Below are 27895 nucleotides of genomic sequence, written 5' to 3' on the forward strand. Positions count from 1 at the left end.
GGATACTGTGTCCGCCCCCACAAAACCAGTCAGATGACTGACTACACAAACGAAACACATACACCTTGCATCGATGTAGAGAGCTTAAAAAATATTTTTTTCTTTCTTTGGTTTAATGTTAATACAATAAATTACGTGCAATTTTAATTTCCAACTGAATTTTAGTCGCACTCGGGCAAATTTGAGTTCTTTATTTGAGCCAGAGTCAGAAAAATGGCTACTTTGTCTCTTCGCCTTCTTCGCCCTCGAAGTGCCGTGTGATTTCTATGAAGGTGCGGCCCCTGGTCTCAGGCAGAAAGAAGAATGTGAAGACGAGGCCGGCAAATGCGCTGGCCATGAAGAGGAAGAAGGCGGTGTACATGCCCGTGGCATCGCTGATCACCTGGAAGAGCTTGCTGAGCACTGCGAAAAGGACGGATTGCAACACCGACACGATTGCTATGGCCATACCCTTCACATCTGACTGGAAGACCTCGCCCACGATGGCCCACGGCAGTGGGCCCACCCCTAGGATGTTGAACACCTGTGCAGGCAAAGACTCTCATCAGTCAGAGCCATGTTGGACCGTAGAAATTAATGCGAGGAAGGAGAAAGGGGGCAGCAATATTCTACTGTTATCATTTCTTTAAATAACTGAATCCTTCGGCTTGAAAATGTATTACAGAACTGCGTTTAATAGGAAGAATAAGAAATGTAGGTGAGATACCCAATCAATGTTTTAAGATAGATTATTTTCATACTTAAATGGCATAAATATTTCAATAGTGTGAGCAATGCACATCTTTCCTGTTATTAAGGGAGATAGTACGTCACATGGGCCGACTTGGTGTAGGAGAGGCACCACAGGACATTTTAATTTCCAGTGTCAATACTTTACAAATAAATTCATAAAACTTTCTCAGAATGACCAAGAAGGATTTATGATTCACATCATACCAGTGGAAGTTCAAAAACATAACAAAATAATTTTTTTTACATGCGAAATTTCATCATTTTTTTCACTTTCTATTGCCTGCATTTGTTGCTATAGGTACACTTTTCTTCATAAGTAAGAGAGATTCTTGGATGAATTTTGCACAGCATACAAAACGTACAGGTGTACGAAACTCTAAAATTTTCCAAATCTGTTAAAAAATGAGGTAAAAATTGAGATAATAAACTATAAAATTTTAGTTTTTCTAAACATGAAGTTTAAAATGTAACAGCTCAGTCATTTTTTCATCAATTAAATAAATTCTAGAGTTTAAGAAACCTGTAACTATGGTTTGTATGCTGGGCAAAATTCATCAAAGAACCTCTCATAAAGAAAAGTATACTTGTAGCAACAAATGCAGCCAATATTAAGTGAAAAAATGATGAAACTTCAAATGTAAAAAAAAAATTATTTTGTTACGTTTTTGAACTTCCACTGCTATCAGTGTGAATCCTGAACCCTGCCTGGTCATGCTGACAAAGTTTTATGAATTTATTTTTAAAAGTAAAGACGGTGGAAATTAAAATGTCTTGTGGTGCCTCTCCTGCTCCAAGTCAGCCCGTTTGACGTCCTACCCCCCTTAATGCAAACATGAATGCAATCTTTTTCTTTTTGATTCAACGATTTAGAATTGTAAGTTTCCTTTAATTTACGTCTAAGGTCACAAACTTTTTGTTATCAGATTACCGGTTTCGGTCTATAATGACCATCATCAGAGCTGTTTTATAAAAACAAAGTCCTAATGTACTGCAGCCATAATGGCATCGTCAAATGTTAAATGAAAAATCAGCACCAGCATCGTCAAATATATATATATATATATATATATATATATATATATATATATATATATATATATATATGTATAATCTGTTAACAAAACGTTTGTGACCATAGACGTAAATGACTAGTTATTTGCAAAAAATATTTTATGCATATACTAACATTTTAGATTGACACTGAAAACTACAAAAAAATACACAGAATGAGAAAATACTATTGGTTAGCGATAGAAATAACCAGCAAACAGGTGACACATTAATACAATTAAAGTGGGAAAACATGAAGACAGCAATATGAGTTCACTATCGCACACCTCAAATCACAGTAGCACAATTTTGGCCTTGTGATACGAATCATTATCCTGGTAGATGATGCCATCGCCTTCAGGAAAGAAACCAGGTATGAAGGGGTGCAGATGGTCCACAATAATGTTCACCCAACCCGCAGTTCTCACAGTGCCTTCGATTACTACTAAAGGTCCAATAGAAACCCAGTTGAATGTCACGTGTAGCATAATAAAGCCACCACTTGTACAGTGTGTGTTTAGAGCAAATGGTCTCCTGGATAACGGCGTATCTGACCACTAACATTGATCTGGTGTAACAAGAACCGAGATTCGTCCAACCAGGCGACATATTTCAATTCATACATGGTCGAGCCTCGATGAACTTGTGCCCGCTGCGAATCGCGGGTGAACTTGGTAAAACTAAGGGGTTGTCTCCAGCAGAGCCCCAGTTCAATAATGTGCGCTGAGCGGTGTGCTCCATTAAACTAGAGCCTGCACCAGCTTTGTATTCTGTCGCTAGTTTTGCCATAGATGGCTACACATCCACCTTTATAGAGTGGACAACTCTCCAACCTTCATGTTCTGTGATGACACGTGGTCTTTCAACACCTCCTTGCATACTCATGGTTTCATCGCCCTTCAGTTATTTTCCATATACACTTACGGCCGTAACACGAGACAGTCATTCCCAGGTGTCTGACTATCTGCCATTTGCCAAAGCCGCTAATGTCAGTGGATTTCCGTATTTGCAGCCCCTGCCGTTGCTAGAACGATTTCCCATTCGTCTTGGCACCGCATATATACATGGTGCAGTCACATGTGATACCGTGTCAAAAAACTAAATAAGAACCTTTTGCAGCACAGACATGCAGTAAGGGAGTGAGCAAGATTCTGACAGGTATGTGCAGCCATTGCGGTTCCAGTGCTGTGACCTGCTGCGGTAGATTTCTCGGTTGAGGATCCATGGCACGAAAAACCCAATCAAGGTGGTCCTTTAGATCCTCGACTGGATTTAAATACAGAGAGTTTGGTGACAGGGAAGTACAGTAAGCTCAGTCTGGTGCTTTTCAAACGACGAACGTATACTGCGAGCTATGTTACAAGTTGTATTGTCCTGCTGGTAGATGCAATCATGCTGAGGAAATACAAACTGCATGTAGGGGTGCAGATGGTCCCTGAGGACAGATGCATACTTGTGTTGATCAATTGTGCCTTCCAGGATGACAAGATCACCCAAAGAAAGCCACGAAAATATTCCCCAGACCACAATGCTCCCTCCTCCAGCCTGGATGCTTCCGATGATTGCTGCAGTGCTTTACACGCAAACGGCCATCTGTCCCATGGAGCCTTAAACGTGAGTCGTCCGAAAATGGCCACCTCTGTCACCACTCAATGAACGTGCAGTTTCAGTATTGTCGTACCAGTTCTAGCCTTCGTAGCAGTCAGGTGAACAGCAGTCAGGATGGGTACATAAATCAGGTGCCTGTTGCAGTCTCTGTAACCATCATTCACCCCTGTCATCTATGGACCATGGTGCAGTTGCCTCAGCGGCGGTTCTGGATACCACAATTTTACCATTCATGTTGTACTTAAACACGGCAGCATGCGAAAAATCTACAATCTTAGCAATTGGCTCGGCAGCTAATTTTCATGCCCTTTTGGACATCAGACAAATCGTCCCAGTTCTGCAATATGATAACACTATTTTCCACATCCCCCCGACACGCTTTACATACTCTTCTTAGCTAGTCCTGACGCCTACGTCTATGCTAAGCGATTTCTTTCAGTTCGATGGACCAAATTACATACTTTGGGAACTTCACTGGCGTTTAAATCAGTGTCTGTAAATAAACTGCCATGCGTTTCAGACACACGAAATACCATCTCAGAATACAGTCCTTCATGTTATCTGCTCACATGTTGGAAAAACAATTATTTTACGTTCAGCAACTGCAAGCTATAATTCAAAAGTATGTTGTTGTTTCATACACTATGGCATGTCCTGTTTTACCAAGGCAATGGCATACCGTCCTGGGGTTTACGAACTGTGAAAAATAAATCATGAGAGCATGCCTTGTGATGGAACCACCTAACATCACAAAGTAGAAAATCCTATAATGCTCCACCGATACATCAAAAACAAATACCACCTGTGTGCTGACATCTGACATTTTTGCTCCACAACTCGCCTCTACCGACGTGTGAGTAAGATTTCTGTCACCCAGCAAATTATAATTCGCAATAGCAGCATATTCTTGTGTTGTAGTTTTGTAAGCAATATGGTCATCACAGAACAGCCCATTTCGCGCAATCTAATAACATGTCGTGAAAAACACTATCATTTCTACGTTCTACAATGAGCTATAATTAACTGATGGCTACTTTATAATTATAGGTTATAAAGTATTAAGTAACACAGGACGTGCAATAATACATATTTTTAAAAATATAATCATGAGAATAATTATAAAACAGTCATGATTCTGTGAGAATAGATACAGTCGATTTCTATTAGTTTTATGAGGAAAATGGGTGAAGTTTGAGAGTATTCTGCATGCTCAAAATACAATTTTTCGTGCATAAGAGCAATATATTCATTTAAGATGTATGAAATACCGATACTTATCAGGATCTACACAGTCATTTGTTACGTTCAAGAGCACTAATAATCATTATTTTGTAACATCTAGAGTAGGTAAAAAAAGGAACTACAAACTATCTGTAACCAAACTTTAACCAGTCATACCACTCCTTGTAATAGAACCTCCCATAACATTTTACTGCATCTCTCTCTTCTGATATATTGAAAGACAAATACCGTCTGCATGCTGACATTGCCCATATTTTATATACACGTATTGGTCCACTGGAGCAAGTGGCCAGTGGTCAAAGTCACTTGCACAGACCTTTGTAAAGTTTTTTCGCCTGTACTGGCGCCAAAGAAAGCAGGTGTTGACAGATGTGAAAATTACCGAACTATCAGTTTAATAAGTCACGGCTGCAAAATACTAACGCGAATTATTTACAGACGAATGGAAAAACTGATAGAAGCCAACCTCGGGGAAGATCAATTTGGATTCCGTAGAAATGTTGGAACACGTGAGGCAATACTGACCTTACGACTTATCTTAGAAGAAAGATTAAGGAAAGGCAAACCTACGTTTCTAGCATTTTTAGACTTAGAGAAAGCTTTTGACAATGTTGACTGGAATACTCTCTTTCAAATTCTAAAGGTGGTAGGGGTAAAATACAGGGAGCAAAAGGCTATTTACAATTTGTATGGAAACCAGATGGCAGTTATAATAGTCGAGGGACATGAAAGGGAAGCAGTGGTTGGGAAGGGAGTGAGACAGGGTTGTAGCCTCTCACCGATGTTATTCAATCTGTATATTTAGCAAGCAGTAGAGGAAACAAAAGAAAAAATCGGAGTAGGTATTAAAATCCATGGAGAAGAAATAAAAACTTTGAGGTTCGCCGATGACATTGTAATTCTATCAGAGACAGCAAAGGACTTGGAAGAGCAGTTGAACGGAATGGACAGTGTCTTGAAAGAAGGATATAAGATGAACATCAACAAAAGCAAAACGAGGATAATGGAATGTAGTCGAATTAAGTCGGGTGATGCTGAGGGAATTAGATTAGGAAATGAGGCACTTAAAGTAGTAAAGGAGTTTTGCTATTTGGGGAGCAAAATAACTGATGATGGTCGAAGTAGAGAAGATATCAAATGTAGACTGGCAATGGCAAGAAAAGCGTTTCTGAAGGAGAGAAATTTGTTAACGTCGAGTATAGATTTAAGTGTCAGGAAGTCGTTTCTGAAAGTATTTGTATGGAGTGTAGCCATGTATGGAAGTGAAACATAGACGATAAATAGTTTGGACAAGAAGAGAATAGAAGCTTTCGAAATGTGGTGCTACAGAAGAATGCTGAAGATTAGATGGATAGACCACATAACTAATGATGAAGTATTGAATAGAATTAGGGAGAAGAGGAGTATGTGGCACAACTTGACAAATAGAAGGGACCGGTTAGTAGGACATGTTCTGAGGCATCAAGGGATCACAAATTTAGCATTGGAGGGCAGCGTGGAGGGTAAAAATCGTAGAGGGAGACCAAGAGATGAATACACTAAGCAGATTCAGGAGGATGTGGGTTGCAATAAGTACTGGGAGATGAAGAAGCTTGCACAGGATAGGGTAGCATGGAGAGCTGCATCAAACCAGTCTCAGGACTGAAGACGACAACAACAACAACAACTGAAGGAAGGCCGCATCCCACAGACTATCAGTCACAAGAGAGGCTACCTGTGTTGTTCTGTCATAAGCAGTTTGATACGTTGTTTTTCGGCTGTAACACATCCAAGCAGTGTACGACTACAGCTTTGTACACCATCATACACTTTGTTTTTCTACCATGACTTCGAGAGCTGTGTCAGGTGCTAAATCGGATATCATATGGTGTAAACTATGCTGCTCCCACAACACACAGGATGGTAGAAATAAAACACAGGTTATTGATAAACATGTTGAAGACATTGCAACATATGGTAGCTGGAAGTGTTTGAGGGGTTGTGCAGCATTTCCAAATAGCTGTCTGAAGATCATGATCTCTACTTTTAATCTCATCTTCCACAGTGATCGGATAGGAGATTTCTTGGTGTTCCATTTCGAAGAGCATTGTTTCCTTACACTGTAGCCATGCATATGATCATTGTTCCAAAGTTGACAACCCCTGGAAGGTGCTGTTCACAACATGCATGGGTAGTAGAAACAAAGTGGTATTGTTATCTTGTTGGCAAAAAAAAAGAAAAATAATGTGGCGGGCCTCACAGCATATGGAAATACGATGGGTCTGTAGCATTGAGAAACATCTCCAAAAAGCTGTCCAAAAATGATGACCTCTACATTTAATCCCATATTCCACAGTGACAAGTCGTAGATGTCCAGTGTTCTGCCAAGACTCGCTCCATCTCAAACAAGTGGTGTCAGTCAGTCATAGGTGGTAACCAACAGTGTACAAGTGGACAGATGGCATGGTAAAGACACTGTTGATGTGGGATGAGGTACAGTAATAAGCACCGCAGTTGATAGTGCGATCAATTTCACCAGTTTTTCCATAATTTCAATGCCAGCCAATGACACAGAAGAATGCATCCCAATTCCAATATCTCCACTAAACCACCCCTAAACTACTTTATGAGTACCATATACTACCCTATGACTCTCGATAAATGAATGTGCAGTATGCCCATCGGTTCACAAACACCAAAGTATATCAGAGAGCATCCTATACCAGCGTAGTTAGGTGATCTACATATTTCTAGAACATAACCAGCCATCTTCCCCTATCTGGAGGGGAGTCACAGAGTACTCTCGTGTTCATAGCATAAAGCTGGAGATTGAAAGATCTCCCTGCGTTGTCCTTAACCAACCCTCCCTGCAACACTGTCGCCATGTAACTGACAAGACGTAGGGGCATACTATACCAGCTACCTTCCACGTCTCATGAAGAAACAGAGGAAACTTATGCACCAATCTTACTTACAGCACCCACCAAGTGCACAAGATCTCTCCAGAAGTGTGCATGTCAAGGAGATTACCACACCTTATTGGTGTGTACTAGACATGAGAGTGCTGTGGAGATATAACAGATGATTAAGAAGAAATGTGCGGTTTATGGATGATGGAGCTCCAGACACAGAGTGTTTGAAACATTTTACATAAATCAACTGTGCTATCAATCTGGGGTCTTATTCGAGTGTCGCAAGGCAGTACCAAGAAGGTACCAGCAAGAGAGAAATGATCGCCTTGGGCTACATGGTTCTCCACCTAAAAACGCTGTATTGTGAAAGCCATATGGTTTCTGAAGTATTAGTCGTGTGGACTGCAACACTCTTAATACTCTAATGCAGGACATACATGTCCATATCTGACGTATGAGCACAAGTTTTCTATCCCAATCACTATGGCGACAAACTTTAAGATGGTAAAACTACTTCCTTCTACACTATTCATGGGTCCTAGGGAGTGATGGAGCTGTTGGTGTATATCCACCGCTCGAACTGCTTATAAACCAACTAGAATCAAGTCGGGAGACTGCTGATCTGCCTCTTAAGAAGCTGACAGATTTTATAAGTCTTTTTAAGTCGCAAAGGTACATACCCTCAATCACATTTCCCGTGTAAACCGTGCTTATTCGTAGTAGTAGGGGTTTTGGCGGATACAGCCATGCCTCACTAGGAAATAGAGCGTGAAAAACGATATGAATAGTCAATACATTGAGTTATCACCCACGCCCTGCTGCATGAAAATGCACATAAAGAAACAGCGACATCTTACAAGGGAGTAAGCAGGACAATCAACAGCAAGAGGAGATGTAACAGTCTTATTGCTGTTTACAGTAGCATAACCACGGCCCTTGTAGCTTTCCTCTTGCAGCAAACATATTGCATTAAGCTATTATTAAACAAATGGCTATCTAATACTTCCTTTACATTGGCCTGTGTACATCGTAAGCTGGTATTTTGTGGAACTTTCTCAAATCTCTCTGAAAGTGGAGGATCATGACATGAACTTGGGCGTGATTGTCTGTAACATTGTCGATGTCCTGGACAAACATAAATCGAATCGTTGCTGCCATGATGCGAGATATTATGGTGCACTGCAAGAGCATGCACAGGTTCTGAGCTGACTCAATTAGTTTGTCAGTGGTGTGATGAAATAGTTTTGATTTTTGCAGCGATTATTTTGTATTAGCGCCATGGAGGGCAGTTGCCGAGTATGCCCTTCGAGTGCAGTCTGTGTGTATTGTGAAGGGACTCACGAGAAATGCGACTGTGGCGGCGAGGGGCAGCCACTGCACAGCGGTGAGGTCTGTGCGCGCCACGTCCTTCAGGTAGAAACAGGTGCCGAGCACGGCCATGGTGGCGCTGCAGCCGGCGAGTGAGAGCAGCATCAGCGGCCGGCGGCCGGCGCGGTCTACCAGCAGCGACGTGGCAACGCTGGTCATCGTCTGCACTGCTGCCACGATGATGGCACACACGTCTGCATCAAGCGCCACGCCCGACTGCCGGAAGATGTCTGTGGCGTAGGCCAAGAGCACAGACAGCCCCGCGAACACCTGCGTCACGATCAGCACCACGCACACCACCAGCGCACGCCGGCTGCCACGCCGAAGCACCAGCTGGCGCAGCAGCTCCAGTTGCGACCGCCTGGCCTCTGACCCAACAATGCACTGTCAGCTCCCACTCCTCTGCAGCTGCACTGCTGTCACAAAATTTCACTATTCAACAAAGTTAAAGGATCACTTTCTCGAAAGCCTGCAATTGTCTTCCATTGTGATACATAAGTTTGAAATTTTGCTCAAAAGTGCCTACAACCTCCCTCTGTAATGTTGCACGAGCGAGGCACCCCACGAGCTCCACGATGGTTCAAACAGCAACGTGTCAATACACACCAGAAAAAGGTCACATCTCAGAAGTTCATGTTAGCTGTAAGGTAGGTTAATGATGTCACTTTGGCACCAAATTTTACCAAAATTCTCCCCAAAGCCACCGTGTATGTATCAAACACCATCGAAAGGTCGTTACAGTTCATCTTATCCACATTTCAACCCTTACTTTGACGCCTCTGCAATGGAGTTCACAACCATGACACCCAGCTTTGAAATCACACGATTTTCTTATAGGTGGCCGAGAAAAACATTTTAGGCACGGAAAGGCCTCAGGGAGTGGCATAAAGGGCGTCAATGAGACCACCAAAGCCCCTGGCGCTGATTCCCTCACATTTCACAGTCTAAAACGACAGTTCGCAGTGTGATAACCAATGGGAAGACATTCTTGATTACCTTTGATACTGCAGAGTCCCTTGGATGTTGCAATCGTTCTGTAAGGACATTTTGGAGCTACATCTCCATTGAATGTGTTCGCACTCCTTTCGAGTGCAGTGCGATGGAAATTTTTGCTCTCTTGCACAGGTTGTAACTACTAGACGAAAGCATTCGACGAAACTTAAACATGATATGAAGCAGCAAAGTGTACTTAAGCTTTCTTGTCTCTCCTGTTTCACGCTCACCTGTGGTGGGATCATGGTGAAGTCCAACATTAACATGTGCGTGAATAAAATAACAAAGACTCCATCCCTTAGTTTGCCAACACCTTCAGTGTGTCAACCATGCACTTTTGTTGCAAATGTACCTGTCACAGAATTCGACACCAATTCTGCCTTGTGACTGCTCTAGCGCCTGAAGGCAAATTCCGCCTAAGAGGTGCCGAAGGGGTTGCCTAACCATCAGGTGCTAGAGTAGTTACAAGGGTGAATCGGTATCGAAATTTCTGTCAGGTATATTTGTAATCGGGGGGGGGGGGGGGGGGGAGTTTTAGAGAGACCCTTTGCAGTTTTATTCATGCACTTATTAATGTTGCACTATTCCCCCGTGGTCATGCCACAGGAGGGCAGAAAACAGAAGGACTGAAAAGCGTAAGTAATCTTTGCTGCTTCAGGTCACGTTCAGATTTCTTCAAATGATTTTGAGCGGTCTCTAATTGTTCCCCTCTGTAAACAAGACCAAAAATTTCGATTACACTGCACTCTAAATGGTTGCAATCATGTTCAATGGGGAGGCAGCTCCACAGTATCCTTACAGAAGGGTGAAAACGTCTGAGGATGTCAGCGGTTGGTTGGTCATCGCACTGCGAACTGTCGCTTTCGATGAGAAATCTGTGGGAATCAATGCCCCAAGACTTCTACCTCACCATCTATAATCATCCAATCTGATTAACAAAAACATTGAAATACCTCGAACTAACCCTCGAATGTAAACTAACATACGAGCTACACCTACTGACCACTCAACATAAATCCTACAATAAGCTGAGATTAATAAAACCACTAAATGACTGAACATGGAGACTGCATACTTCCACTATCCTTCACACAAACAAAGCCTTAGTCCAACCAATCCTCTCCTACGCCAACATCACAAGGATTTCTGCTATACATAAACTTTATCAGTCTCTCTGAATCTTGAAATGCTGTGTATGGCTTTGGTCTTCCTTACCCATCTAATATCTACCAGCGTAATTCTGTATGAACATTCTAATTTCCGCTCTCTCCTCTCCCAAAATGAACTATACCTCATAAGCATTTCATATATATCCTACAATGGACTGAAACTACTGAAACGCCTGAATCGCTTATTCCTCTCTGTCCTCTCTCACGATGAACACCTCTGGGTTTCCTGTATTTACCACTACCACCACCCTCCACACAGAATACCTTGATCAGACTAACCCCCCCTTATATCAATGTCACAAGGATTTCCGAATTACATAAACCGTACCAGTCCCTCCAGATCTTCAAACGCCATGCACTCCTCTCACCTTCCTTGCTCGATTATCACCCCCACCCCTACGGTGATCCCATGTGAGATTCTTAATTTCCCCTCTCTCCTCTCCTAAACTGAATTACACCTAGTACAGATTCAACTTAAATCCTACAGTGATTGATACTATTGAAATAACCAAGTACACTACTGGCCATTAAAATTGCTACACCAAGAAGAAATGCAGATGATAAACAGGTATTCATTGGAGAAATATATTACATTAGAACTGAGATGTGATTACATTTTCACGCAATTGGGTGCATAGATCCTGAGACATCAGTATTCAGAACAACCACCTCTGGCCGTAATAATGGCCTTGATACACCTGGGCATTGAGCCATTGGATGGCGTGTACAGGTACAGCTGCCCATGCAGCTTCAACACGATACCACAGTTCATCAAGAGTAGTGACTGGCGTATTGTGACGAGCCAGTTGCTTGGCCACCTTTGTCCACACGTTTTCAATTGGTGAGATATCTGGAGAATGTGCTGCCCAGTGCAGCAGTCGAACATTTTCTGTAGCCAGAAAGGCCCGCACAGGACCTGCAACATGCGCTCGTGCACTATCCTGCCAAAATGTCGGGTTTCGCAGGGATCGAATGAAGGGTAGAGCCACGGGTCGTAACACATCTGAAATGAACGTCCACTGTTCAAAGTGCCGTCAACGCGAACAAGAGGTGACCGAGACGTGTAACCAATGGCACCCCATACCATCACGCCAGGTAATACGCCAGTATGGCGATGACGAATACACGCTTCCAATGTGCGTTCACCGCGATGTCGCCAAACAAGGATGCGACCATCATGGTGCTGTAAACAGAACCAGGATTCATCCTAAAAAATGACGTTTTGCCATTCGTGCACCCAGGTTCGCCGTTGAGTACACCATCGCAGGCGCTCCTCTCTGTGATGCAGCGTCAAGTGTAACCGCAGCCATGGTCTCCGAGCTGATAGTCCATGCTGCTGCAAACATCGTCGAACTGTTCGTGCAGATGGTTGTTGTCTTGCAAACGTCCCCATGTGTTGACTCAGGGATCGAGACGTGGCTGCATGATGCGTTACAGCCATGTGGATAAGATGCCTGCCATCTCGACTGCTAGTGATACGAGGCCGTTGGGATCCAGCATGGCGTTCCGTATTACCCTCCTGATCTCGACCAACGCGAGCAGCAATGTCGCGATACGATAAACCGCAATCGCGGTAGGCTACAATCCGACCTTTATCAAAGTCGGAAACGTGATGGTACGCATTTCTCCTCCTTGCACAAGGCATCACAACAACTTTTCACCCGGCAACCTTGTGTGAATGCTCTGAAAAGCTAATAATTTGCATGTCGTAGCATCTTCTTCTTGTCGGTTAAATTTCGCGTCTGTAGCACGTCATCTTCATGGTGTAGCAATTTTAACGGCCAGTAGTGTAGTTGCACATGAGGGCTGCATTCCTCCAACATGCTCCTTAATCCAACCCGTCCTTTCTTAAGCCAATGTTACAAGAATTTCTGCTGCGTATAAATTCCATCATTCCTTTCAAACCCGCAGGTGCCATGCACTCCACCTCACCAAGGAGGTGATTCCAAATGGGCTTATTCCCCTCTCTCCTCTCCCACAATGAATGCCTTCAGGTTTACCATATTTACTCCAAACTTTATACCAGAAACGGTGTCATTTCATTCCTGTTGTTAACCCTCTAACTCTATTATACCAACGAATTTCCCCAACATTACATCTTCACTCTCTCCACGTCTTGTACCCACAAAAATTTAATTGTTTACCCCTACCATACCCTAAAATTTGCCCAGAGATCTACCCATCCTTCTGGCTTTGACAGAACTCTCCTATTCTTCTCCATTTCTCCACTTCTTCGTCTTCTCCACCACTTTCCGAACTCCCTTGCCAACACTTGGACCAGGCTTCCCCTCCCCAATTCTTCCAACCCACATCCTTTCTAAAGCACACGCTCTCTGACAATTCCTCTCACCCTCAACTCACTTCCCGCAATCCAGTCCAGTAAAATGAGGTGCTTTATCTTTTTGTAGATAATTTTTAATAATTTTAAAGATCATATATATAATTTTGAATGGAAAGGGTCTCAGTTGCAGAACTATTTTTATTAATAACAATTGTAAGGCATCATCAGATTATGTAATGATGCCTTATAAGGCTAAAAAGCATAAGTATTATTAATAAAAACAATTCTGGAACAGAGACCGTTTTCGTTCAAAAATATTCATAACCAATTGCTGCATCAATCAGAATGGAGTGGAACCAATATCACGTATATCCTTTACATTTAAAAATTTTTCAGAAGCTCTCCATAGTTTATTAATATTTTCGCTGCCACCTCAGCCTCAGCCTGATGATCGAAGGAATGAAATAACGAAAAGGAAATGAATTATGTCTGATTACACCACTTTCCTAGTCCTCAACATCACATTACAGAAGGCCTAACAATTCCTCCAACTCCCTCTTAATCAAGTTACATCCTGATGAAACCAGTGGTTCCTCAAGATTTGCCCTTCCAAAATCCGGGTAATAATTAGAGCACACGCCACTCGCAGCTTGTGTTTTGGAGAAAGGCTATTGAGAAAATTTAGAGACCCGGCATTTGAAGCCAACTGCCGAACGATTTTACTGCCACCAGCATACATATCGCATAAGGACGCGACGATACGAGAAATTAGGACTCATACAGAGATGTACAGACAGTCGTTTTTCCCTCGCTCTGTTTGCGAGTGGAACAAGAAAGGAAATGACAAATAGTGGTACAGGGTACCCTCCACCACGCACCGTACAGTGGCTTGCGGAGTATCTATGTAGATATAGACGTAGATGTAGATGACTTCTACATAAACATTTATGACTGCCTATTTTATTAATTAACACACTAAAAACTTAAGACTAACACTACACCATAAACTAACATGAAAATCCCATCTCTTAATCATTCAACAGAAAGACCATAACAATCTATAGTTGCTGACTGGTCATGTTGACTGTATCCCTTCCCTTTCACGATCTCCGTGCCTATTAAACCTAAATGCAATGGACGTTCAAAAGGGTTTGCATAGTCGTCTCTATTTTTTTTTATTTTTTGGAGGAGGAGAATGAAATTTTTTGTGAACATGCTTGGAACATTTAGCTTTAAGTTGGTATATAAAATTATTTTCTTTTACTTACATGTGGACCATAATGGAGCATGTCAGGGTGCTACAACGGTCGGTGATGGAGTTCCTCTTCAAGACCGGCGATGAACTGTCACATCGATTCACAGGAAAAAATGGTTCAAATGGCTCTGAGCACTATGGGACTTAACATCTGAGGTCATCAGTCCCCTAGAACTTAGAGCTACTTAAACCTAACTAACCTAAGAACATCACATACATCCATGCTCGAAGCAGGATTCGAACCTGCGACCGTAGCAGTCGCACGGTTCCGGACTGAAGCGCCTAGAACCGCTGGGCCACCACGGCCGGCGATTCACAGGAAGTTGCTCCCTGTTTATGGGCAGGACACAGTGGATCACAGCAGTATCCAGCGGTGATTGCAGAGGTTAAAAGAGAGTGATTTCTCTCTGCTGGACAATCCAAGATGCGGTAGACCATCGACGGCAGTGAGTAATGTGAATAAGGAGACCATTGATCAAATCATCAAAAATGACAGATGTGTGACGACACGACAGCTTGCTGAAATGACTCGTTTGTCGTTGGGTAGTGTGGTATCACTGGTACAGTCACTAGGGTACATAAAAATCTGCGCACGTTGGGTGCCTAGATTATTGACAAGAGGAATGAAAACGATGAGGAAGAAGGTGTGCGAGGGTCTCATGAAGACCAATCCATGGCGTGGCGTCATCCGGGATCCCCTCGGAAGAAGAAACCAAGACTATCACGAACAGCAGGCCGAAAGGTGATGGCAGTGTGGTGTCATTTTCATTGACTTTTTGGAACCTGGCTCCACAGTTAACCATAACCGTTACTGTTTGTCATTAGACAAGCTGCGAGGTGCCACCAAGACCAACAGACCACAACATCAGGGTCAGCTCATCAGACTACACTATGACAGTGCCAAAATCCATACAGCCCTTGTGACGCAGAAGAAAATCAGGAAAGTGAATTGGAAAATTGTTACTTATCCTCCCTACAGTCCGGACTTGGCTCCATCTCGTTTTTGCCTCTTTGGTCATCTGAAGGCCCACATGTGCGGTGAAACATTTGTTAGTGAGAAAGACCTTATTTCCTGTGTCAAACGATGGTGCAAAAGTCAGCTCCCAGAATTTTACCAAAGTGCATTTACATCATGGAAAGAACGTTGGGCCAGATGCGTCACAGCTGATGGAGGCTACATTGAGTAGGCTCAATGTATAGCTAAATGTTCCCAGTATGTTCACTCTTCTCCTACAAAAAATAAAAAAAATTAGAGACGACTGTGCAAAACTTTTTGAACGCCCTTTGTATCACCAATCTTGTGCCTTCCCAAAATTGCCTGCATATCTGCTCCGCCAAAGTTTCATCACTCCTTCCAAATCCTTGAACCAAAATTATCCTGTGTTGCAGATAGCATCTGTTTATCTTCCCCCTCATGAATCCTTTAGCATCTCATCAAATTCCCATCCCCTCACTCACATCGAATACCTGTGTGTACTACCTACAATCTCGACTCCAACAAGTGCATTGTTTCCCCTCTAACTTCCAATCCTGGTTTCTTTTTGCTCCTGTTCTGGCACATATTACCAGTCCTACATCTACTCACACTCTGTATATCGTCTTTCAAAATTCAACTGCCTCCCTCTCTTAGACAATGGAAACCATACCAATACTTCTTCATGGTAACACCTCTCTTCCCCCCACACCCTACCAGACTCAGGGTACACACTTCCCTCTCCATCCTTCCCTTCTACTTTCCTCTTCCTTCATAGCCGATCAAACACCTTAGTCCCCTGCTCCATTTCTGTCGCCGGCCACGGTGGACGAGCGGTTCTAGGCGCTTCAGTCCGGAACCGCGCGGCTGCTACGGTCGCAGGTTCGAATCCTGCCTCGGGCATGGATGTGTGTGATGTCCTTAGGTTAGTTAGGTTTAAATAGTTCTAAGTTCTAGGGGACTGATGACCTCAGATGTTAAGTCCCATAGTGCTCAGAGACATTTGAACCATTTCTGTCTCCTGCTGTCAACCTCCATCTATCCTTATGTCAAGAGTTGTAATCCACTGGTCCACTTGGCTTTATACCGATACACTAGGCACTACAATATGTCTAATGTTCCCTCTCCTATCTCTACCCACAGGAAGTCTATCAATTTCAAGTGAATATGTGGAGTTCCTTTTTACGATCTTTACCTTTCTGCACCATGGCCACTATATGTCTTAATACCATCTAGAACAATATATCTCATTAGTGTTAAAATCCTATGTAAATGCCTCACTTGTTTTAGTTACACTGCCTGCCAAAATTAGAGTTGCACTCAGAAGGGGAAGAGAAAATGAAATGAAACTTCACAGGTTCAAAGTCTATATGAAATTATTTCAGTGATTATAAAACCGAGTCAGATATACAAAAAAAAACTTGGCAGAATGATTCAGCTTTTCAGTATGACATTTCATCCCCTTTGGCCTGGATGCATGCCCACAACTGATATAACAAGCCCTTGAGATCCTGGAAATTGGCACTGGCACAGAGTTGATGCTCCATCTGGTCCTACACCTACCTATCAGGAACTCGTTTGGTGATCTGGCAGACCATGGGAGTGCCTCAACACCACGCAGACAGTTCATATATACAAGTATTGTCATTTTGAAAAATGGAACCACGATACTGCCACGTAGATGTAACACTTGCCTTTGTGCCTTCAGAGTTCCCTCAATCGCTACCACCCGTGTCCTGAAGTCATACCCGATGTTGTAGGCAGTCTGTTACTCGTTCTCAGATGACAGGTGCAGATGTGAAAGGGTTACATGTGCTTGGTGCACAGCACAGCCATCCTACCTTGTGGTGGTCAGACGTGGGCGACCAGAGCCTTGACGTGGAGTATGGCTGCCCTCACATTCTCATGCAGTCCAATTTCAGGCCACTGTCACATCCGAATTCTCCATAAATCTGGGTAGTGTACGATTCGAACAGCCTGTGAAATGAAGAGCCACAACGAGATCCCTTTCAAACGCTATCAGGTGATGATAATTCTGTTCCACACGAGGACGTGGCACCTCCATGATCTTCACAGTGATAACACATGACGCTGTTCATGCCCTACTGGACCTGGTAACAATACTAAACACGAACGACTGTAATCCAGTCTCGGTACCATTCTACCTGTAACAGAGAACTGCACTCTGATCATTTACATTCCTACTGATGGTGCACTTGTGTACAAAGTTACATTGACATCAGACCATGTCATGTGGATATTTAACTTTATTCTCAGGCAGTGTACGTTGCATCAACTGTGTGTATTATAATACCAATTTAGATGAAGAACATGATCCTTGTACCACTGACAGCCCATCACCCCACCTATGTAGATAAGGGGGATAGTCAATAATAAAGATATCTATCTACAAGAAAGTTCGTGTTATATGTCACATGAGCAGTGGAAACGACCTACCTGAGTTGCAAAAAGAATTGTCATTGTTTTATAATTTCAATGGGATCGTATTTGTGAAAGTGACAAGACTAAAAAAACTCTACAGTTAAAGCTTTCGTGAGATGTAACAACTGACCATCTCTTGTGACTGGAAAAAGGAATGGATTAATCTATCTCTTTAAAAAGGATCGTAGGACACATTGACAAAGCCTTGGATCTATCATCTAACTGTTGTCAGTTTGGTTTATAGCTATGAAACGTATTTTTTGTTCATGTATAAACGTTTTTTGGAGACCCATCATTGCCGTCTCCAAAATATCAACCAATTGCTAGACAACTGTTACAAATAATTCGAAAACAGCGAATCGAAATAGTTTACTATAAACACCGAAATTTAAATTGATACTCTTCGCTCTGGATAACAGATCATTAATTACTTCCTCACTACTTGGAAAGCAAAGACTGTTGATTTTCCTGACGCAAACAGAAATTCCACCATCACGGTTATCCAATGCACTCCCAGTGACATACTCCGCATACATGTTATATAGATGAGGTGACATTATACAACCTTGTCTGATTCCATTAGTTACATCGAGAAATTCCCGATTATTCCTCATTCACCTTTTCTGTCGCAGCATGAATCTTATAATGATCTTATCCCTGATTCCTCTTATTGCGATGGTGATTTCTACACATGTAGGTGGGAATGCACAAAATATTTGCACGTTTGGAGAAGAAAGTTGGTGATTGAAATTTCGTGAAAAGATATCACTGCTACAGAAAACGCCTTTGTTTCAATAATTGACACCCCAACTCACGTGTCATACACGTAACAGTCTTTCCCCTATTTTGCGCTAGTAGAAAAGAAGTTACCCTTCTTTGAACTCTTTCGATATCCTCCGTCAGTGCTATAACGTAAGGATATCGCAACCTTAAATCAAGACTCCAGAACAGAATAGACAAGTGTATTGTGGGCAGTCTCTTTAGCAAAGTAATTAATTTTTTAATGGATAACAATCATAAATTCACCCCTGATACAAAATAGATCATTTTTACGGAAATAAAAGCAGTTACAATAAATTTCAATGAAATTCACACAGCTGGAATACTAAATCCCTTTATTGATTATTGATTAAAAATTCGAACTAAAATTTATTACTTACAATTAGCAAACACAGTTAACATAAATAAGTTTACCGCAGCTGGATACAAAGACAATAGTCCTTCATAATTATTAAGATCCTCAGGGTAAGCAGACATGACAAAACTGTTCCACACGGTATGTAGGAAACATATGACGCGCGAAACACCCTTGGACTTCAAGAAGATTGTAATAATGCCAATACTAAACACAGGTGCTGAAAGGTGTGTTCTTAATAGTCATGGTTCCTAAATACCAATACGAATAGTTATCTACAAAAGAACGTAACAAGTGACAGAGGCTGATACAGGGGAAAATCCATTTAGATTTGAGAGAAATGTAGGAACATGTAAAGCAATATTTCCCATATGATTTATCTGAGAAGATAGATTCAAGAGGGGCTAACTCATATTTACAGTGTTTGTATAAGAGCAAAAATTCCTTTTGACAGTGTTGGTAATGCAGTCTTCCAAATTCTTAAGTTATAAAGTATAAAATAAAGAAACCAGACTGCAGTTAGGACATGATGGGAATGAGACTCGTTTGAAGCTAATCCTACATGTTATTCATTAATTTAGGAATTAAATTTGAGTAAGAAGAATTCGGTTTCTCGAAGGCATAATAATTCTGCAAGAGATGGCAAAGTATAGAATAACAGAGTAAAGTAGCAAAACTTTTGTTGACGGTGTTGACTGGAATACAGTCTTTCCAATTCTGAAGTTATGAAGTATAAAATACAGAAATCAGACTGCGGTTAGGACATGATGAGCGTGAAAGAGAGACACTAGTGGCAAAGAAATGGGACAGGTTTTCAGTTTATCAACCATGTTATTCAGTTTCTATATTGAGCAAGCCATAAAGAATACCAGGTGAAATTTGGGGGGGGGGGGGGGGGGGGAAGAAGAAGTAAAACAAGATTTGACTTTGCCAATGACATTATAATTGTGCAAGAGATGGCAAATAATTTGATTACCCTTGAATTGAATAGAAAATGCCTTGAACATAGGTTAAGAGGTAGACATCAACAAAACTGAGACGAGGATGATGGAGTGTAATCGAATTAAATCATGCGTTATTGAAGGAACTGCGCTAGGAACAGAGGCACGGAAAGTAATGGACGAGTTATGCTATTTTAGAAGCAAAATAACTAATAATTGAAAAAGTAAAGAGGATGTAAAATACAGACTTGCGACAGCAACAAAAGCGTTCCTGACAAAGAGACATTTGTTAATATCTAATACAAATGTACACGTTAGAAAGTGTTTTCTGAAATATATATCAGGTGAGTAGCTTTGTATGGAAGCAGAATGCGAACGAAGGTTTTGAAATGTGATGTTCCAGAAAAATGCTGAAGGTTAGATGAATATCTTGGGTATTAATAACCGCTTCAGCTGTATTTGGTTCTTTATTACTGTACCAGTACCGGTTTCGTGGCGCTAAAGTCACATCTTCAGATAACGTATAACTAAAACATTAGAGCGGAAAATCTCGGAATCTTTTTTCCCAACGTTCGTTGTCTGTCAAAACAAGACACCATAAAAGACGGTATGTCATGGATTAAAAACTGCCAGATCCCAATTTAGTGGACGGGTCCAAAAAAAATCGTACCATAGTGATCGCTTCTCCGAATTCGATCAAGCCCGCGCATCATCAGGGCATGCGCGAGGCGTCTGCAGGCAAGCTTTTTATTTTCTTGTCGTCAGTATGACAGAGCACGCGGACGCGTCCCCTGTATGCGGTTCCATATAGATTGGAGAAGTGAGCACTATGGTACTATTTGGTTAGAACCCACTCACTATATGGAATCTGGCAGTTTTTAATCCATGACATACCGTCTTTTACCGATGTTTTGTTGGGAAAAAAGATTCCGAGCTTCTCCGCTCTAATGTTTTAATCATATGTCACCTGAAGATGTGACTTTAGCGCCACGAAACCGGTAGTGGTACAGTGATAAAGGAGCAAATACAGCTGAAGCTGTTGTTAATACCCGAGATGAATACTCGTAGCTGTGGTTGCACCACCTAAAAGGTAGTCTGCAGTTATATGAATAGATCAGATGGCTAATGACGTGGTAGTGAATCGAATACGGGAGAAAAGAAATGTATCTCATATCTCGAATAAATGTACGGATCAGTTGATGGAACACATCCAGAGACAACAAGGAATCCTCAGTTCGGGAATCGAGATATGTGTGTCTGTTTGGGGACGGGAAGGGGGGCGCGGAGAGTAAAATTTGTATAGGGAGATCAAGTGTGGACTACAATAAATAGGTTTAAGTAAATGTAGGTTGCAATAATTAAGCAGGCTTGCACAGGATGGCCCAGCCTGAAGAACTATAACAAACCAGTCTTTGATTCAGAGACTCGAAAACAACACATTTTGATGGGGTGTAAAACTTACTTTCTGAATACTCCTCGTCGCATATTCAGCCAATGGCATCACATAATTATGTACCAAGAAGCGAGACATCGGTTATAAGTACAGCTGTCTGACGTAAGATGTGAAGTAATCTGCACCCACTCACCTCGCTGCTCCTTGACGTACTTCTGCACAATGTCGAGCTCCTCCTGGATGGCTTCCTCAGACACGGCACCTCGCAACCGCCTCAACACACTCTCAGCTTCCTCGTTCCTCGAATGCAGCGCCAGGAAGTATGGTGACTCGGGCATCCAGAGAAAGCCCAGCATGAAGATGACAGGTACTGCAGCCGACACGATGGCCACGGCCGAGTAGGACATGTAGGGCCCCATGCAGTAGGAGGCGAGCCCACCCGCGCTCAGTGCGAACTGGAAGACGGTGCCCAGCATACCTCGTATCTTGGTCTCGGCAATCTCCGCTACGTACATCGCTACCAGGGACAAACAGGAACCTGTACCCAGACCAGCCACCAGGCGCGATGCTATCAGCATGCCTGCTGAGTCGGCAAACAGCACCTGTCGGCCAACAGCACATTTCTGTCACTTCTGGCTACCTTTAGCCAAATTGGAAAAACTATTGCTGCCACGCTGCATGTGGGCCAAGTGACAGCTGTCTGGTGATGTCTTTCTGTTAAAAATTTACAATTTCATTTCCAGAACTTTTTATACAGGATGTCCCAGGAGGACTTGGCAGTATTCAGGGATACGACAGGAAAGATCTCTTGAAGCAAAATACTGTGCATGGACATATGCCCTAATCCGAATGGTTTCTGCGATAGATGACACGTAGTGTACATTTGCTTTTAGGCTAGCAGCGTGCACGTATGTATTTTACGCTCCAAACCTCTTCTACGTTTTGTCCTAGCCAAACCTACCTTATCGCCTTCAAACTCTTTGTTCAGGATGTCTTTCTGCCAGTAAACTAGCCCATTCAACAAGCAGTTGTCCGTGAAGTGTTAGGAATGATGTAGTGTGAGGGACTGAGAGTGTATCGAATAAAAGCATCAGTTCACTGTATTGGTATACGCGCTGGCTAAAAAGACCCACATCTAATCCAAAGAAGAATATATAGATTTGATGTATATTTATGGGTTCTGTTATGGCACTGCTCCTACTACTGTAGGAAAACATCATTGGTGCTTTCCGATACATCAAAGTTCTGGTTGTACGAGGGGCGTTTCAAAAGTCTGTGCAAAAATAAAAACCACTTAAATTTTGGGGCTAAAACTTTTTTATTTTTCGACATAGTCTCCTTCTAGACTTATACAATTCGTCCAACGCTGTTCTAATTTGTTGATCCCTTCCGAATAATAGGAATTGTCCAAGTCTGCAAAATAGCTATTAGTTGCTGCAATCACTTCTTTGTTTGAATAAAATCTTTCTCCCACCAGCCATTTCTTCAAATTGAGGAACAAATAGTAGTCTGAGGGAGCCTAGTCTGGAGAATAGGGGGGATGTGAAACGAGTTGGAATCCTACTTCCATTAATTTTGCGACCACAACTGCTGAGGTGTGTACTGGTGCATTGTCGTGATGGAAAAGGAATTTTTTGCATTCCAATCGCCGACATTTTTCTTGCAGCTCGGTTTTCAATCAAACGGTCCGATAACGATGAATAATATTCACCTGTAACAGTTTCATCCTTTTCTGGATAGTCGATGAGGGTTATCCCTTGCGAATCCCAAAAGACAATCGCCATAAATTTTCCAGCCGAAGGAAGGGTCTTAGCCTTTTTTGGTGCAGATTCTCCCTTGGTAAGCCATTGTTTACATTAATGTTTGGTCTCAGGAGTAGAGTAATGTATCCATGTTTCATCCACAGTGACGAAATGACGCTTAAAGTCCTGCGGCTTCTTCCTCAACAGCTGCAAACCATCCTTGTAACACTTCACACGATTCCGTTTTTCGTCAAGCTTGAGCAATCCGGAACCCATCAAGCGGATAGCTTCCTCGTGTCCAAATGTTTATCCAAAATATTATGTACCCGTTCATTTGAGATGTCCACAGCACTAGCAATCTCACGCACCTTACCTCTTCTGTCATCAATCACCATATCATGGATTTTATCAATGATTTCTGGAGTCGTAACCTCCACAGGGCTTCCAGACCGTTCAGCAATACTTGTGCCCATATGGCCACTCCGAAAATTATGAAACCACTTATAAACTGTTCTAATCGAAGGTGCAGAGTCACCGTAATGTTTATCAAGCTTCTCCTTAGTCTCCTGAGGCGTTTTGCCTTCCATAAAGTAATGTTTAATCACCACATGAAATACTTTTTCGTCCATTTTTGACAATGACTCGACTTCCTTGATTCACACGAGGGCCAAACACGAAGAAATAGACCAATATGGTTGAAACGTGGTGTGCATTCTTTCCAAAGATGTTACTAACTAAACATGACCTCGATACGCACCGGTGGTGTCATCTCTCAGACTTTGCACGGACTTTTCAAACGCCCCTCGTAGAGTGTTTTCAGCACGTTGCGTGAAACAGGTATTCTGCCACGTTTCCATTATCCTTCTGAACGTTTTGTTGAACAACCTGCACAGGAACTGCAACATGTTGTTAAAATGGTGCAGCGTACTGACAAGCATGATAATTCTTACAGGTGAATGTGTTAAAATCGCATTTTCCAATTTATACTTTGTGTAATGCATGTTGTCGTGTTTAGTAATTGCTGTACATGTGTGCATGAGTAAACCTGACAACGTACTGAATAGTACAGAAAATAAATAAGTGTTTAGTAGGTGTGTTCTGTTCAGAAGCCATTCGGAATGGGGCAGTTGTCCATATGAAATTTTTTGCCCCAAATGATCGGTCCTGTCATATCTCTGAATATTGACCACCATCTATTCAGCAACTTGTGTCCCACATGCTTTCTATTTCATGAATGAATATAGTTTTCAGGTGCATTTTTTTCTATTCTTTGGATTAGTAGCTGAATTTAATGGTTATTCAGTGGCTCCGTAACAGTTGCCAAAGTTTCAGGTAACGGAGACTAGACTGTAATCTAACTAATGAAACTACAACAGACACCACACTTGTCTCTTCCTGCAACATATTGACCTTAGTGCTACTCACTTGTTGGCACCCCCGTCCTTGATGATCCCTAATATTGTGCTGTGGATTTCTCTTGCCATTTTTCTTCCACCTGGAAGTTCGTATATTATTCAACAGTTCAGATCGCATATTCCACACTGAATTCGGGTTATAATAGTAGAGATACAAAAAGGCTTTAGTAATGCTCGGAGAACGTCGTCATTTTGTTTCAACTGGGTAAAAGACCTTCTTCCCTCTCTTAGTGACCATTTCGAAAGAAATTCGATATTTTTTACGACTTTTCTTCTGTGCCACAATAAAGATTTTAAGCCATGAAACAAACGATATTTTCAAATTGTTTTAGGGTAAAGAAGTATTTGATAGCTTGACTTACTTGAACAGGAAGATAAATATAGAGGATTGAATTAAATATTTTATTTTCCCATTCACAACCTGCAAGCAAATAAAGAATACTGTTGTACTTCAATATTGGATTTATGTTAATACTGTTTATTTTTACGGCATTGGAAAAGACAGATCTTTGTCATCTTGCCACACTAATTGGATTCCTTTTTAAAACAAGTTGTCAGTTCTTCTGCTACGTGAGACAGCTTTTGAAAGTACATGTTTCTTTAACAGCATTTCGTTTTTCACACAAGCCCATCAAATGAATGGCAAATGATTTTTGGGTCTCAGAATAAAGGAACTGAGGTAAACGTTACGCAGCATTGAATGACACACCATATAGGCTTAGCATACTAAATTACCTTCTGAATGGAGTTCATGAAGCAGGCACCGAAAATGAGGCAGCAATTTAATTGTATGAGCTTGGGCTAAATGAAAGTCAGTTGGTCTTGAGTGGTATCACTGTGCACTTTTATAGTATTATTATGTAAATTCTTGTGGCACATTGACACTCCAATATGAGGACAGGTCTCTGGCCAAAAGTGCTGTCTCTGGTAATCTCTGTATTTTAAAATGGCTCATCGACCACATCTCATGAACTGACTTATATCTTCAGTGTGCAGTTTGATCTTGAAGGGAATCTACTTAACTCTTCTCTTTCTATCACCTCTCAAGTTTTCCATCGTGTGCAAAATGCCACTTGATAAATTTCGCTCTTCTGAACTTGTGGCAAATAGGTAATTGGTGCACCAAATTCTTTGCTGCAATAGTGCTACAGGGTGATGAGGTTACCTCTGTGTTCGCTTCAGCTGTAAACTCTAACAGGAACTAGCTTCGCCCACCATGCACAGCCGTTGAGTGCTACAGACTGGCAAAAGTCGCGCAGAAGTCTGATTCACTATGTTCCTTTTGTTCCTTCCAATCATTCATATTGCCAGTTTTCATGAAAATTATAAATCGAACACCTTGGCATTACAGTGGAATGATCAGAGCAACATTATGAAAGAGAGAAAAATATTAATGTCAATAATACTTTCAGGATTTAAACATTCAGTTATTAAACCATAAAATTAATATCAAAGCAACACAGGACCGTCACGCCATTTCAATACAGCTTATACATATTTTTTTCTTGTTGTTGGCACTTAAATGCTTCTGTTTGATTAAGTACGTATTGTGGATTCCAGGTTACACTACCTCAGGTGCTAATTTTCTTTGTCAAATTAAAGTGTACGTACTGTTCTTGCTATTTTAATACAGGGTGATTCGAAAAGAATACCACAACTTTAGGAATTTAAAACTCTGCAACGACAAAAGGCAGAGCTATGCACTATCTGTTGGCGAATTAAGGGAGCTATAAAGTTTCATTTTGTTGTACATTTGTTCGCTTGAGGCGCTGTTGACTAGGCGTCAGCGTCAGTTGATGCTAAGATGGCGACCGCTCAACAGAAAGTTTTTTGTGTTATTGAGTACGGCAGAAGTGAATCGACGACAGTTGTTCAGCGTGCATTTCGAACGAAGTATGGTGTTAAACCTCCTGATAGGTGGTGTATTAAACGTTGGTATGAGCAGTTTACAGAGAATGGGTGTTTGTGCAAAGGGAAAAGTTCTGGACGGCCGAGAACGAGTGATGAAAATGTAGCACGCATCCAGCAAGCATTTGTTCGCAGCCCAGGAAAATCGACTCGCAGAGCTAGCAGAGAGCTGCAAATTCCACAATCAACTGTATGGAGAGTCGTACGAAAAAGGTTAGTTATGAAACCTGAACGTCAACTACCCGAGGCGATGGATCGGCCGCCAGGCAGCCCGTGACAGAGCACTTCATCACTGGTCTCCAAGATGCCCTGATCTTATCCCTGCGATTTTTTCTTATGGGGGTATGTTAAGGATATGGTGTTTCGGCCACCTCTCCCAGCCACCATTGATGATTTGAAACGAGAAATAACAGCAGCTAGCCAAACTGTTACGCCTGATATGCTACAGAGAGTGTGGAACGAGTTGGAGTATCGGGTTGATATTGCTCGAGTGTCTGGAGGGGACCATATTGAACATCTCTGAACTTGTTTTTGAGTGAAAAAAAACCTTTTTAAATACTCTTTGTAATGATGTATAACAGAAGGCTATATTATGTTTCTTTCATTAAATACACATTTTTAAAGTTGTGGTATTCTTTTTGAATTACCCTGTATTTCGATGCAGATGACTTCCCTCATGAAATTTTCATGTGATACGACTTTAAAATCTGAGTCGGTTTTCAAAAAGCATCAGATGGAGCGTCAGAGATAAAAGGAAGATATCTGGTTCTGAGTTCTAGCACATCAACAATATTGATCGGCAACAAAATACATATGAGGCTTTCTTCGATCTACGGAAAAAGAATTATACATGCATTATTACATTTGAAAGTCTTTAGCTTACAGTACTGCTACATATATTACTCAAAATTTAACTTCCAAAAAAATATCGGCAGAAGTTTCTTCGCTTCATAACATGGAATGATGCAAAATGAACTGAAAAAAGAATCAGAATTAACTGAACAGTAATTAATTGTTATTAAGTAGATCCCTCTACAACACAATTTTATGTGCAATTAAACTCCACAAATAATATTCTTGTTAAAACATGTACTCTTGCCATTGTGCACATCAGCCGAAGAAAGGCATTAAATTAAGTACAGACCATAAGCCAGGAAGCAAACACCGGAAGCCCAGATGTGATGAGCAGCATCTTGCGACCGACGATGTCGACGATTATTGGCACACCTATGATGGGTATCACGGACGAGATAGTCGTGCAGAAGACGATCCAGGAGGCCTCGTCTGCTGTCAGTGGCAGCCATGAACCCGGCTCCTGGAGGCGTGGCAGGATGGGTGACAACCAGCCGGTGACCAT

At 41.9% G+C, this 27895-nt stretch overlaps 1 protein-coding gene across 1 annotated transcript; it reads right to left on the reverse strand.

The window, feature by feature from the left end:
- Positions 1-217: 217 nt before the first annotated feature.
- LOC126482084 (facilitated trehalose transporter Tret1-like) lies at positions 218-27895 on the reverse strand. Its single transcript, XM_050106060.1, has 4 exons — positions 27683-27895; positions 21667-22075; positions 8865-9259; positions 218-523 (listed from the first exon to the last, which is right to left on the reverse strand). Exons 1-4 carry the CDS (start codon positions 27893-27895, stop codon positions 218-220), a joined length of 1323 nt encoding a protein of 440 aa, XP_049962017.1.

The sequence above is a fragment of the Schistocerca serialis genome, chromosome 5 (genome assembly GCF_023864345.2).
Source record: "Schistocerca serialis cubense isolate TAMUIC-IGC-003099 chromosome 5, iqSchSeri2.2, whole genome shotgun sequence".
In the NCBI taxonomy this organism is placed as follows: Eukaryota; Metazoa; Arthropoda; class Insecta; order Orthoptera; family Acrididae; genus Schistocerca; species Schistocerca serialis.

Coding starts and splice junctions, on each gene's coding strand:
- LOC126482084 (XM_050106060.1), bottom strand. CDS start 27,895: ATGGTCACCGGCTGGTTGTCACCCATCCTGCCACGCCTCCAGGAGCCG. Junction 22,076..27,682: donor TGTTTGCTTCCTGGCTTATG/GTCTGTACTTAA, acceptor GTTGGCCGACAG/GTGCTGTTTGCCGACTCAGC. Junction 524..8,864: donor CCGCCACAGTCGCATTTCTC/GTGAGTCCCTTC, acceptor TTGCCTGCACAG/GTGTTCAACATCCTAGGGGT.